Source organism: Tasmannia lanceolata, unplaced genomic scaffold (genome assembly GCF_043159265.1).
Source record: "Tasmannia lanceolata isolate RefF3 unplaced genomic scaffold, GAP_Taslan_0.1 ptg000024l, whole genome shotgun sequence".
In the NCBI taxonomy this organism is placed as follows: Eukaryota; Viridiplantae; Streptophyta; class Magnoliopsida; order Canellales; family Winteraceae; genus Tasmannia; species Tasmannia lanceolata.
The window spans coordinates 3858557-3873946 of NW_027518701.1; the positions used below are offsets into that span (position 1 = coordinate 3858557).

Genomic DNA, 15390 nt, shown 5'->3' on the forward strand with positions numbered 1-15390 from the left:
CACTCGTGAGCAAGTACTAGGCTTAGGATTCGTAGTGTTCCTAAAGTGGTAAGCCCGTCCACTCATGGACCGGATCATTTGGTGATACTACTAGGGGAATTTGGGGTTGATCCATGCCAGCAATGCAACGCAAAACTTAGATGGATAGGAAATTAGACGATACAAACTTTCATGCTAGTGTGCAAGGGAGGAGATCAATGCTCCTTCGGAAACCCAGCCCACTTCGACTCAATAATTACAAATATGTCAGGACCACGGCATCGACAGAGATCTTTTGCAGCCAAAATCTTACGATCGGATCCCATTCCCTTTATATTCCAAAAAATCAACTCCATGGTAACAATTGAATACCCAGATATCCAAGGAGGAAGACACCCACATCACAATAGGCGCCTAAGCTCCCTCGACCCCTTCGCCTTAGACTTGCTACTGGAAGGTGGCATCTCCTTCTTGTCCCTCTCTTCGATCTCCAAGTACATATTCCGGGTTGCAGGGGCATTCTCCTCGTATTGTATGCCAAGATTCACCGACATCGCAGTCATTTCCCAAAGTCATCATTTTTTACACCCTCACCCGTGGTAATTTCCTCAACCACCCGATGCAGACATTCCTGAATTTTTCCCGGAGTCGACTCTCCAAAGAATCACTCCCAAATTCCAGATCTCGGAGGGATTATCCGCCATAACTTGACCAGAATTGCCTTGTGAGGTACCTTGTTGCGGTTCAGCGTCAAGGTTCATGCAAACAGAACCCACATCTTGATTATCACAGGCACCTAACATAGGCACAGGGTCACCCTTATGTGGTTCACAATCAGCACTATCACAGGAGCTTCCACCTTCATTTGACCTCCTCCATTTTAGGAAGAGATACTCCTGAATCACTTCCTCACGATTCGGGCCGTCCTTCAGCACCCTCCGACTCATTTCAGCTCTCGGATGACGGATTTTTACTACCCTATGATTCCAACATTTCCTCTATCGAGAGGAAAGGTAGCCTCTAAAAGAAGAAACCTTTCGATATTTTAATCGGGAGTAATTTACACCGTTCATCCGTATATTGGCCTCCCGCCACGAAGAAGGATACCTGTTGTGTCTTTTTTTAAGTTGAGACCAGCTGTCACCACCACGCATCCCATCACTACGATTAGGACGCGTGGGGCAATCTGGGCCAAGAGAGAACCCGCGTGATAGTCTAGGCTCTGATATTGCTCACAACGTGTTGCCATGCATGTCACCCACAAACTGGCCAGCTGCAGTATTCAGCAAGGAACTCCCAGCTTTATCCCTATCCATCCAGATGTATGCCCTGTCTGTGGAGGACGCGTGTCCAGCACCATCGGACCGACGCAGCAACGTAACATTTTCCCGCCTCGATCCATCCAAATTTGAATGGACGGTATTGATCGACACATTTTTTTCGTACGATTCACATGTCACTGGATCCTTACTTTTTCGCCTCCTTTCAGCGATCCAATCTGGACCGTCGGACATCCCATAGATAATTAAAGAATTTGTTTCATCCTTTTCTTTGTAAAAGGATTTCTCCCCTTCAGAAACCGAGAATTTAGAGAAAATTACATCAGACCGCTTTGGGAGTGCTAATTCCAGCACTAATGGAATTACAAACCAACTGAGCAGAGTGATCAGTTATACTGAGATTTATGAGAATGTATTATTTCCACTTTCAATACCAAATAGAAGAAACCGACCATAATATATTTGAGAATATGAAAACAACCAATTACTCCAAAAGCATAAGCTGTTGGAGAAGGTGTTGTTAAAACTTTCATACCAATTACTCCAAAAGCTTAAGCGGATAGAATTGTTGTTATTAAATCTTTTATACTTTAACAGAGAATAACAGCATGTAAAGAAGAAAAATAATGTAAGAGGCAAAAATTGTGTTGAGAATAAGAGCATGTAAGAAGAAAAATAATTGTGGTGGTGATGACTGTATCAACGTTCAAAAAATCACTGATCAACATGAAAGTCCCAATCAGCCCATCGTGCAGATATCCAGGACGTAGTGTACATGTGCATACATTTTAGAGACTCGTATAAAGTGAGCTGAATGGACAATTTTTCCTTACATCCCACAGACATTTTAGTAGACAACAGAGAAGGACATGATCTTTTGTTCTTTACGGATGGGTTTTTGGGATATAACCAAATCTTGGGATATAGCCAAATCATGATGGCTCCTAAAGATATGGAAAAAAAAAAAACTACATACATTACACCTTAGGGGACTTATTGTTACAAGAAAATGTCATTTGGCTTAAAGAATGACCGACACATTACAAAGGGTAGACACTGCACTGATCCACGACATATCCATAATGCAGTGGAGCTCCAGGTGGATTACATGATTGCCAAGTCAACAGAAAGAGAAATCGGCGTTCCTGCCCTTGAAAAATCTATCTAAATATTCTATCATTTGTATATGTTTCCATGAGGTTATAGGAATTTTACTGAAATTTTCAATTGAAAACGTTTCAGTTTCTATGACCCAACAATATAAGAGCTACGGCATTACAAAAAGAAAGGCCCCTACACAGCCGTTGGAAAACGTCTAGCCATAGATGGGATCCACTCTGAGATGCTGCAAATTTATGTTTTATTGCGCTTATATAATAGATATATGGGGAAAGTGATTGTAAGCGGCCCCTCATATAAGCTTATATGAGGTGACCGCCAAAAACATGGTAGGCCCACATGTTTGGGGTGATCCGAACCGGTCATTTGATAGGCACTGACGTAGATAAGGAGTGCCTAAAAATTCAGCTCCATAGGATCATCCCAACCCTTCGTACTGTGGAGGTGAAAGAGGGGAAAATGGACGGGTAAGTGGGCAAATTTATACCCGCCCATTTTCCCCTCTTTCCCCTCCACAGTTCGAAGGGTTGGGATGATCCTATGGAGCTGATTTTTAGGGAACCCCCTATCAATGTCAGGGGCCTATCAAATGACCGGTTCCGATCACCCCAAACATGTGGGCCCACCATGTTTTTAGCGGTCACCTCATATATGCTTATATGAGGGGTCGCTCACAATCACTTTCCCTTAGATATCTACACACAAACAGAACAGATGAGCAATTTGTGATCACATCTTCAATTATTTATGCATGTGTACAAACACATAAAAATCAAAGCATGTGTAACAATTACAATCTCATTTAGGGATTTACCGTTATTTTTTTCCTATATCACCCATTCCATTGATAAATCAATTGTACTTGCTTCATTTTCACTCTTGGCACATATGACTTGGTTGGTCTATAGTCTTGTGTACCTATTTGCTGCAACATTGAAAGCATCGCAATCTTATGAGCTACCTAGTTTAGGTTGTTCCAAAAACATTAAAATCTTCCAAACAACTAGCCCAAATAGAACAACAAATCGAAACAATAATCAAAGCGAGAGAGAGAGAGAGAGAGAGAGAGAGAGAGAGAGAGGCATGAAGAGAGGAGGGCATGAAGAGGCAAAGACATAATAGATAATCCGCATACATCAATGAAAAAAGAACAGCCGTAGTAAAAATATATGTTTAGTTGTCTTTTATTTTACTAGCCCAAATAGAACAACAAATCGACATAATACATAAAGCAAGAGAGAGACAGAGAGAGGGCATGAAGAGGCAAAGACAGAATAGATAATCTGCATACACCAATGGAAGAAGAAGAACAGTAAAAATATGCGTTTAGTTGTGTTTTATTTTCATGTTGATAAATTTTATGTTTTATGGTGGGGCCTATCAATCTTACAAATTTATGGGTTTTAATTAGGATTTTGGTGGAACGTTTTTGATGGTTTTTGCCAATTATGGGGATCTCCTTGAGAAAGAGACATCCATACGGCAGATTTTGCAAGTGTATTTCCAGGTTTTGTAAAATCCGATTATTGTTGTAATGAACGGAGTTTATGATATTCGTTTTTGTGGCACTTTCAACTTGGATTGATTACAACCTATGAAGCACGGATAAGGGTACGGAGTGAGGGTACGACACGATACGGGTACGTGGAAACGAGATTTTAAAAAAAAATAGGATACGGGTACGGTGGGGGTACGATTAATATAATATATTTTTATATTTTAGTATATATTTATAAAAATTAAAAAATTAAATATTTTGTTAAAGAATTCAAACAATTTAACAATCAAATAACAATAATATCTCCAATACGGGTGTGTGGGCCCTCCGGAGAGTACCCGGTAGTCTAGTACACACCCAGTGCGGATGATGAGGGCCTCCGGAGAGTCGAGTGCGACCGAGTACGCCCTCATACTCCCGATGATGTTTGGGTGCATACCCGGAACGCACCCAGGGCGTATCCGCACCCGATACGGGTGCGCGGGCCTCCAGAGAGTACCCGTGCTTCATAGGTTACAACAAAGAAGGTGAGTGTTGTGATTGATTTTCTTGTGGGAATTGTTTCAAAATTTATAGGAGAGTTGAATGATTCTAGATAAAATATGTAACACTAAAGGCACATATCGACTTTGGTTCTTATTTTTAGAAAATAATTCAACATAAATTGGTATTAGGGCGGAGATGGTTGCTAGAAAGCACTCTGATCCTGATTCTAATGAAGAGATTCAAGAAAACAAGAACTAGAGATGGAGATTAGGGACCAATTCGCACTATTTGGTGATGCTTCTATTCCACCTATGTGTAATCAAGAGATGCATCAAATTCCGAGTGGGTTGAATCACGTAGGGATTAACCCCGAACAAACGATATCCGGTCTCAAAACAACTTCAGCCCATCAATCTAGTGTCACAAAAAAAAAAAAAAAACAATTTTGGGAGAATGGACGTAAGATAGAAATTACCAAATTTTGTGGCTGATTGGAAGCTAAAGAGTATATTGATTGGGTAACCACATTGGAGGAAGTTCTTGATTACAAGGAGGTATGGCACATAAAAGGATGTAGTAGATGCTTCAGAGCTTGGAGTTTTGGACGCGGCATGGCGGCAATCAAAGAAAATTCGAAGGGTTGAATTGTCCCAACTGGAAATTAATATTTGGGGGATGAAAATATTGATGGGAGACAAATTCCAACCCATCATTTACTGACAATCCCTAAACATTAAACTCCATAAGCTTACTCAAGGTAAGAAAGCATTGCTCGATATACGTAGGAATTCTATAAACTCTTATGTAAAAATAGGTTGGGAGACCCTCAAGAGCGAGGTTCTTGAGCGGATTGAATCTATCCATCCATGATGCTTTATGCATCAATAATTTTAGGACTATTTTCAATGCCCAAATAACGGCTCAAGCTATTGAATAAATTCAAAAGAGGGCGCCATGAAAACCTTCGTTTCATGGTGGGCGCAGATAAGCTTATCTGCGCTCGAGTGCAGAAAACATGGTGGACCCACATTTTTTGGGTGATCCTAAGCATTCATTTGAAAGGCCCCATCATGTATGGGGTGTGTACCAAAAATCAGCACCATTGGATCAACCTAACCCTTCCATTTGTGGGGTGAAAATATGGGCAGATTTGTGGACAAACAGTGTCTGTCCATTTTCTCACCCACAAATGGACACCCTGAGATGATACAATGGAGCTGAGTTTTGGTACACAACCCATCCATGACGGGGCCTTTCAAATGAATGCTTACGATCACCCAAAAAAATGTGAGCCCACCCTTCTTTACTGCACTCGAGTGCAGATAAGCTATCTGAGCTCGAGCGCAGGAACTGTTTACTCTCTCTCTCTCTCTCTCTCTCTCTCTCTCTCTCTCTCTCTCTCTCTCTCTCTCTCTCTCTCCCACCCTTCTTTACTGCACTCAAGTGCAGATAAGCTATCTGAGCTCGAGCGCAGGAACTGTTTACTCTCTCTCTCTCTCTCTCTCTCTCTCTCTCTCTCTCTCTCTCTCTCTCCACACACACACACACACCAAGCCTGTAGGATTCCAAACAGAAGGTTTCGATGAAATAATGCTAACTATTTGATTTAAAGTCTGCAAACAGAAGGTTAAAATAAGAAACCACGAATGGCTTAGATTATTTTTTTCTTAGGATCTATCTGCATATTCGATTAATGCTATCTTCACCTATTTTATGCATTCTCCTGTTCTTGAAAACATGCATATGTTACTAACTCAATGTTGTTTGTGCTTTCATTTCTCTTTTAATTTTAGATAAGCGATACAAATGGTACTCTTCACTTATTTCATATTTCTGTAAAATGCACCCTTCTTTCTCAATTTTTATTACATGCATTTATGGAATTATGTGAGATTTGAATTTCTTCATTCTTGAATTTCTTAGCCTGTGCTATCCATGATTGTAAAATAATGGACCCCATCCCATAAACACATGAGGTTTAAAATTGTGGCCCCATGAGTTCAGGGAGAAGAGGACTGTTGGATGATCACAACCTATTGATTTGTGTCCCTAATTTGATTTTGATGGGATCATTCAACGGGCCCCATTTTTTGGGTACGGCCAATCAACTATGGCCCCACAATATTAGGTGGGGCCCTACTGTACACCCATGCATAGCATGGATCCAGAATACTAGTATATATAAAGCAGCCTATATATATTTATTTAAAAATAGGATTCGTGTAGGACACGGCTACGTCAAGAATCCGGGTGTGTCCCAAGTGAATCCATGTCCGATTCCGGTGTGGAGACGGGTTAACACAGATTTGGCACAGGGGGCAAAGAATCCAAGCAACACAAGTTATAATAGAGCGAATGTGAAATGTTTTCGATGTAGAAAGATGTCCTCATATGAATATCCCCGAGCTCGACAACAACTCCTAGCACAATAAGAGACGGGAAAGACATGGGAGAACATGTCTATGAGGAAGAATTTGATGAGGGAATGGAGGTGTTCCAGCAGAGCAGATTAATGTTCTTTATGAAGACTCTCAAAGGCCCTCGGTTGATTAGTAGGAGACTTGACATTAGTTGAGAGATGATATATTTTCTCCCATGTGCTCTATTGTAGGACATAGAAGCAAGCTCATAATTAATTCAAAAGTTGTCAGAATAGGATTTCTCAAGAAGCAATATAAAATCCGAAGCTTCATAATGGAATCACATCATCAATCATACAAACTACTATGGTTGAATTATTCTAACGATGCACAAGCCTCTCAAGTCTCAACAGTGCTTGGTTTCATATTCTATAGGAAACAAGTATAAATATCGTTTGGTATGATATAGGTCCGCTTGATGCGTGTCAAATTTTCTGAGGTGACCTTAGCAATGTCATAAAGAGTGTTATGCGTGATGGCATAAAGAAGGCTTAGCGTGTCTTTTGAAGAGAAGAATTAGTTGAAAGACAATAGTGTGGTTTTCACACACTTTTCAAAAGAGAAGATTTTTGAACTGCAAAGTGAATTAGATCTGTCCATGCATGTAAGTATTATTGGAAGAATATGATGTTTTCCAGAGGAACTACATTCCATTTTATCAATGTGGTGCAACCAAGGTTGCCAGGTCGGGATTCGAATTCGGGATTCGATTCGGGAATCGAAAGCGGGATTCGAAGGTTCCGGGGATGGCTGGGAGCGGGATTCGATTTTTCGCCGGGGATTCGCCGGGGATTCGCCGGAGAATCGCCGGAGATTCGCCGGGGATTCGTCGGGGAGTCGCCGGAGATCGCCGGGGATTCGCCGGAGAGTCGTCGGAGAGCGATAGAAAATTAATAAAAGATAAAATTTAAGGAAAAATACCTGAAAATCAAAATCTAAGCATTCAACTATACACCATTAAACATAAACATGATTCTCCAAATACTGAAATTATAACAGTTTTTCTTCATTAAGGAGCCAGGAGGCCAGGAGTTCAGGTCCTCAGGAACCAGGACTCCACCATTAAACAAAAAATTCAGTTTCCAAAAAGCAAAATATCAAAATTATTACATAATTTCTCCAGTACTTTCAAATAAAAAGAAATAAAGTTAGGCTTTTCTCTTTCCCTTCAAATAAGCATGATCAGCTCGTCCTCTTCTTTCTGTAAATGAAAAGTTTAAATAAATGAATTAATATTTATAAGACTAATATCTTCACTGGGAAATTGCAAGTGTTAAAGATTTTGTACCTTCCCTTGTACGTTCTCCACGCCCCAGGAAACTAGTAATACGACCTTGAGTGTTGGATGGTCGTCCAATTTCAAGTTCCGAGCTACTGCCCACTCTTGGAGTCCCAGATCCTGCAGCTTCGTCATTGTCATCTAAGTCACGAATAGTGAGTGAAGGACTTGAAAGTAATGACTGAGATGACGCACGAAATGTAGAAGGTCTAAGGAAATCATCATCGAGATCTTGCCATCGCATATCCTCCATTCTGATAGAGGAGTCATCCATAAGTGGGAGCTCTGGGTTGATGTCCCATTTTCTATATTGTCCTTCTTTGTATGCAGCCGCATTAAATCTAAATAATAGATTCGAAATTAAATAAATAATCTGACATAAATAATAAAAAACAATTATTGCATGCAAAAACGAAACAAACTTTAAACCTGGATAGGAGTCGAAGATTTGAGTGGATGTACACAAGAGTATCAGCACGATGTGAATTTAAGCGATTACGCTTTACATTGTGAATGAAGCTATACGTGCTCCATACTCTCTCTGCAGAAGATGTGCTAATAGGCTGTGAGAGAATTTTGATGGCCACTGACTGTAACTCTGGTACATGACTTCCATGAAAGTTCCACCATTTGGTGACACACACATTGGGATCTTTCGCATCGTCCCTGGCAAATTTACTGGAAAACCTTCCAACCCTTCCTATGAAATCATATAACTGGCGTCTAATCATACCACTCATCTCATCATCAGGGGAGAGATCCATAATGGCTTCATATACAGCATCCATGATTTCAGGGTCTTTATCTGAAAATAAAATTGAATAATCGATCAGTCGATAACATAAATGAAGATAAATACAATTACATTATGAAAATTCACAATATGAGAAACAATTACATACCTGGGGTTACTCGTTTACCACCGCCTGGTGCTGGAATATTGAGATATGCAGGGTCATAATATTTTGGAGTGAGTACATGAGCCAAGGCATGAATTCGAACATTCATCTTCCCCCATCGTCCCACCACAATACCATGAATATGATTGTACATGTCAGGCACATCTTTCAAGTTATCTTTTATTTGTCCTAACATATTGTCCATGCCTTCGTACACTTCTGATATCAGACAGCCTTCCTGGTCAGTGAACTTAATCATTTTATAGACGGGCTTCGTAATTAATAATGCCAACTTTATGTTCGTCCAAAATTCATCAGAGACTACACAAGTAGTTGTCATCTCGCCCCTCTCTATCATCACTTTGTCGGTGCAAGCATTCAACCAATCTTTCCAAGCATCTGTTAATACTGTCATCTGCAACGCCTCCCTTACATCAAGAAGTCTCTTAAGTGTAGTATAATGAGTTGCAAATCTCGTCTTCGCAACTTTCAGCAACTCAAACTTCGAATTGCTTCTAAATATAGCAAGAGCCTGCGAATGATTGGTAATATATTTGACGACATCCTTGCAGGAACGGTAAGTCTCTCCAATCCAACCTAGGTGTTTATGCTTGGTCAAGTCTTTGAATATCAGATTTAATGTGTGAACCACACAAGGAGACCAAAATATGTGGGGATAAACTTTATTAACCTCTGTCCCAGCAAGCTTGCAATTGGCTGCATTATCTGTCAGCACTTGCACAACATTAAAAGGCCCTACTTCTTCAATGGCATTCAACAAAAACTTTGCAATGTTTTTCCCTGATTTCTCCACGGCAGAGAAGTCGTGCGCATAGAGAAACATTGAACCGAACATATTCGATGCCAGTACATTGATCAGGGCTTTGTTCTTCACGTTTGTCCATCCATCAGAGACAATAGAAAGCCCATGTTCAGGCCATTTTTCTCTCACAACACCTAGATCTTTTGTTACATTATCTTTCTCATGGTCCAATAAAGTTGTTCTTGCTTTCTCATAAGAAGGCAACTTGTATCCAGGCACACAATTGGCGGCAGTTATCATCTCTTGAAAATATGGAGATCGGAGGACGTTAAAGGGAATCCCATTGGCGGCCAAAAATCTCAGCACTTTATGATCAACATCGTCTCTATCCTTTGCTCTAAAAGACTTGCCAAGTGGTGATTCACCAACCTTACTTGAAGAAGTCGCACCGGAGCTGGAAGACTTGCCAAGCATGTCTAACCGTGATTTCTTCAGTGGTAGTCTCCCAGGTAAATTCTCTGCTCTTTGGACTTGGCTTCTGATGTGCTCTTGTAATTGTTTGTCTTTTACAACCGCACTGCAATATGCTATTCCTTGACCTTGACCTCTTGGTGCTTTCACAAGGTGTGCGTGCACCCTTGTATAAGTCCCAGTGTAAACCTTCTTACAGTGCTTACATTTCCACTTTTTGGTTCCCCCATGTCCTTCGCTAGCTTTCTTTCCTTTGACTACGTGTGACCATAAAATTGTCGTTGACCTTGCGTTCGGAGTCAACACTATGTCCTCGTCATAATCTTCTTCCACATATTCTTCCTCATAGTTGTATTCCAGGTCCCCTTCAAAAACTATGTCATCATCACCTGCACCTTGGCCTTGAAATTGTTGGTCGACAGTCTCATCCATCTTTCCTCAATTTCCTCTGACAAAATCAAATTGTAAAATATTAGAATAGTCTGATAGATATTTTCTACTGTGAATGTCTTACTCTTACATGCATGCATGCAAGGGTATGCAGCGGTAAGCTCAGGGTTGGGTTTCCGTGGGAATTCCCGAGGAGGGTGTTCACTATTTTGCAGGGGTAGGGTCAGGGTTGGGTTTCCCGTGGCGCAGTGTCGAATCCATTGGATTTATATCCAACAGACCGTCTTACGTGGGAATTCCCGAGGAGGGTGTTCACTATTTTGCAGGGGTAGGGTCAGGGTTGGGTTTCCCGTGGCGCAGTGTCGAATCCATTGGATTTATATCCAACAGACCGTCTTACGTGGGAATTCCCGAGGAGGGTGTTCACTATTTTGCAGGGGTAGGGTCAGGGTTGGGTTTCCCGTGGCGCAGTGTCGAATCCATTGGATTTATATCCAACATACCGTCTTACGTGGGAATTCCCGAGGAGGGTGTTCACTATTTTGCAGGGGTAGGGTCAGGGTTGGGTTTCCCGTGGCGCAGTGTCGAATCCATTGGATTTATATCCAACAGACCGTCTTACGTGGGAATTCCCGAGGAGGGTGTTCACTATTTTGCAGGGGTAGGGTCAGGGTTGGGTTTCCCGTGGCGCAGTGTCGAATCCATTGGATTTATATCCAACAGACCGTCTTACGTGGGAATTCCCGAGGAGGGTGTTCACTATTTTGCAGGGGTAGGGTCAGGGTTGGGTTTCCCGTGGCGCAGTGTCGAATCCATTGGATTTATATCCAACAGACCGTCTTACGTGGGAATTCCCGAGGAGGGTGTTCACTATTTTGCAGGGGTAGGGTCAGGGTTGGGTTTCCCGTGGCGCAGTGTCGAATCCATTGGATTTATATCCAACATACCGTCTTACGTGGGAATTCCCGAGGAGGGTGTTCACTATTTTGCAGGGGTAGGGTCAGGGTTGGGTTTCCCGTGGCGCAGTGTCGAATCCATTGGATTTATATCCAACAGACCGTCTTACGTGGGAATTCCCGAGGAGGGTGTTCACTATTTTGCAGGGGTAGGGTCAGGGTTGGGTTTCCCGTGGCGCAGTGTCGAATCCATTGGATTTATATCCAACAGACCGTCTTACGTGGGAATTCCCGAGGAGGGTGTTCACTATTTTGCAGGGGTAGGGTCAGGGTTGGGTTTCCCGTGGCGCAGTGTCGAATCCATTGGATTTATATCCAACAGACCGTCTTACGTGGGAATTCCCGAGGAGGGTGTTCACTATTTTGCAGGGGTAGGGTCAGGGTTGGGTTTCCCGTGGCGCAGTGTCGAATCCATTGAATTTGTATCCAACTACCATTACATAAGCCGTATTTGAGAATACAAAATAGTAATCAACTAATTAACTATTACATAGATCTGATATCCATTCAACAAAATACATCATCAAAATACAAATAAATCACCCCCTTGCCTCACCAGTCATAGAAGCAGCACTTGACTGTGCCTCACCAGTCAATCACTCAATCAACTAATTCAAAAGCACCGCTCATAGAAGCAGCACTTGACTCAGGAGCATCACTTGCCTCACCGGTCCCATACCATTCCCAAAAATAGTTGTTCACCTCTCCAGGGGTGGGGTTGTTCTGAACGACAACGATGGTTCGCCGATTCCAGTCTCTATCAATCGCATTCACTGTCATCTTCTTCAAGGATTGAGGGCGAATGGAGTCTGGTACCGAAACATTCATCATCGCTATGTGATGTTGGGCTCCAAAGTACTGTCGGAGGATCCGAAGAGGCAAGTAAAAGGAACTGTTCTGGAAACCCATTATCCGAACGCACTTCTGGCCAGAAGTCTCGAGGACTGCAGAGGAAATGGGAGCCCATGGGAGAGTCCACTCAATGTCCTTACTTTCGCGACCCTTAAGCCATATAGCCCAACTGTCGTGATCATCGAATGAAACAAACACCTCCCGAGTATTAAAACTCCTCGTCCAGGCTCGTCTTGGCAAAGGTGGTGGAGCCAAAATTCGTAATCTCTCCACTAGCCAAACCTAAATAAAAAAAAGTTAGAAACAATAATTATCCATAACCAAGTACATCATTCAAGCATTTTTAATAAACCATCCAATACTTACATAAAGAATGACGGAACTTCCCAAGAAGTCAGATCCAGTAGATCGGCGAGCACTATCTAGGCTATCAAAAAGTTCCGCTAAGACAGTAGGAGCTAGATTTGCACCTTGGCGAACTTGATCAACCAAGTCTACAAAATATAATGGAATCAAGTCTGATGACTCTGATCGGCCCGGAAAGAGAAACATTAGATAAGCACACAATGCTAATGCATTTTCACGGCAACGACGATACTCCATATCCAGTTCTCTACTTGGTGAAAAGACTTGTACTAGCTTATGCACGAAGATACTACTTGCCTGACGGTAGTGACGTAGGGACTTCTGTGGCACGCCAATCAGACGGCTCAATGCCTTATCATAGCCTTCCTTAAAGGAAGGCTTGAATATGGGACCATCTGGAGAAATGCAGAGCATCATGCAAATATCTTCATGAGTCGGACAAAGCTCTTGCATTCCAAAATGAAACACATGCGAATCTGGATCCCAACAACTAATTGCGGCACGAAGTAAACCCCAATCGACACAGATAGTGGCAATATTGCGTAAGGTGCATAAGCCCACCGTGCCAAGATTAACTCCTTCCACTTGATGCAACCCATTGATCCATGCCAGTAAACCATTGTTGGATACTTCAGCCATTCCGCTCGCCATCACTCATAAAGGCCCCACGTAGGCTCGTTATGTAGTCTCGTACTATTATCGAATGGCAAATGATAAACAATATCTTATTAGCTCAAACAGGTGCATAATATTCGAGCTTGATGAAGTGGATAGTAAACGCATAACATAAGAGAAATCCAATCACATACAAACCATATTGAGGTAAAGAACCACACAGCTCTAGCACATATTAACACACACACACATATAAACTCACACACTCACACACACATATATACTAACATACACTCACACACTCACACACACATACACACACCATGTTACTCACACACTCACACGCATATACACACGCCATGTCACTAACACACTCACACGCAGATGCATACACCATGTCACTACTCATGGAATGAATGTCCCCTTAACCACACTCCGACAATTTGCATCAACTTCTTCACTATCTTTATATCAACAGACTACAACAATTATAACCCTTCAAAATGACACTATGGAAGCAGATAAAGCTTGTGAAATTATCAAACAAAATTGTGCTGATACTATTCTAGAGGGCCAAGAAACAATGAATTGGTATTAGGATTAGGGTTAAAGCTAACCCCTTCAGAACATTTCCTCCTACTGTCTGATTCTTACATTAGAGGCTACATAAACAACATGAACTGTGATAAAAGAATCAGAAAAGGGACCTAAATCTCAAGTCACATAACAATAGCTACATTTAAATCAATGTGTCAGCACAAATTTTCCTTATTGGCGCTCCAATTCAAATACACTTTCCTCTTCAACACTCCCAAAGTATGACACAAGAACAGCCATAAAGAAAACCAAGTTATATTAGCCTTTTCTCTAATCACAAGCACCCTTTACACATTAGCCATAAAAATCAGGAGGTAAAATTAACAACATATGAAGAATAAATCCCTTGTAAATACCCCATAATATAACAGTATTTCTTAAGCTAAGATTAACACACGTATCAGTAATTCATGATCCACTTTGCACAAAAAATTGGGATGCAACCTCAGGTTGAAGATGAAATGTTCAAACTAACTTTAAATTATCCTCACAAATGATAGGTGCTGATTTAATGAATTAATGTGCAAGTAGAGTGTACAGATGGGATAAAATGGATTTGCTTGAATCTGTGAACATAAAGTATTGCAGATAGTTAAACCATTCAGAAAAAAAAACCCAGTTTAACTCGGATCCATAGACTTAGGAACTTAGGATCAAATTATGGAAATGATTTTTGGGGCAAAAAAAATATTTTTAGGCCACCCATCTAATGGACGGTTTCGATTATCCTCTGGTGCGGGCCATGCCGTGATTATCAAAAATACAAAAAATAAAAAATCATGGATTATCAAAATTCAAAAGAATCAAAACTCCAAAGTTCCAAACCGTGATGATAATCCACGGTTTGGATTATCCTGTGGTGCGGGCCATGCCGTGAGGAGTGCCCTCATCAAAAATCAAAACCATAATCAAAAATTCAAAATCAAAAACATAATTGTGCATTTCACATAAACTGTGTGAGAATGGTTTCTCACAGAAACCATCCACACAGAAACCCTCTCAAACCCTTCCGTTTTTTTTAGTATTTATAAAAAAAATAGAAAAAATAATATACATACCCTTACTCCCTTCTTCTTCTTCTTCTTCTTCTTCTTGCCGGCGGGAATCGCGGCGAGGAGGGGCGGCGGCGAGAGAGGAATGGGGGAGAGGGGCGGCTGTGAGGAGGAGGAGAAGAGGGATTTTAGATTTTCTGATTTTTTCGTTTTTTACGGGTTTTTTTTAAGCTTTTATAGGTTTTAAAGTGAAATTACCAAAATAACCCCACTAAAAAAAAACCCTTACTGTTAAAATAGGCTATATAAGTAATTTCACATCAAAAGTTGGGATTCGCAATTCCCATCACTAAAAGACCGGATTTGATCTTATGGGAATCGCGATTTCCAATTATGTGATTCCCGAATCCAAATGAATAAAAATCGCG

The 15390-nt window shown here is 41.3% G+C and overlaps 2 protein-coding genes across 6 annotated transcripts in view; both read right to left on the reverse strand.

Annotated features, from left to right (window-relative positions):
- The window catches only part of LOC143857339 (serine/threonine-protein phosphatase 7 long form homolog), a 30643-nt gene that overhangs the window by 4753 nt on the left and 10500 nt on the right, over positions 1-15390 (reverse strand). For 3 of the 5 annotated variants that reach the window (XM_077367769.1, XM_077367767.1, XM_077367768.1), the window contains 4 exons: positions 15029-15124; positions 12759-13451; positions 12097-12674; positions 3193-3303 (listed from right to left, as the gene is read on the reverse strand). In XM_077367769.1, the coding sequence (XP_077223884.1) occupies positions 12141-12674; positions 12759-13409 (1185 nt within the window). In that variant the 5' untranslated portion in view covers positions 13410-13451; positions 15029-15124 and the 3' untranslated portion in view covers positions 3193-3303; positions 12097-12140. The remainder of the gene's footprint in view (positions 1-3192; positions 3304-12096; positions 12675-12758; positions 13452-15028; positions 15125-15390) is intronic. The other 2 variants (XM_077367770.1, XM_077367771.1) reach the window with 2 other exon arrangements.
- Positions 7627-10626, reverse strand: LOC143857390 (uncharacterized). The gene is made up of 4 exons (XM_077367820.1): positions 8964-10626; positions 8491-8866; positions 8071-8402; positions 7627-7983 (listed from the first exon to the last, which is right to left on the reverse strand). Exons 1-4 carry the CDS (start codon positions 10624-10626, stop codon positions 7931-7933), a joined length of 2424 nt encoding a protein of 807 aa, XP_077223935.1. The 3' UTR covers positions 7627-7930.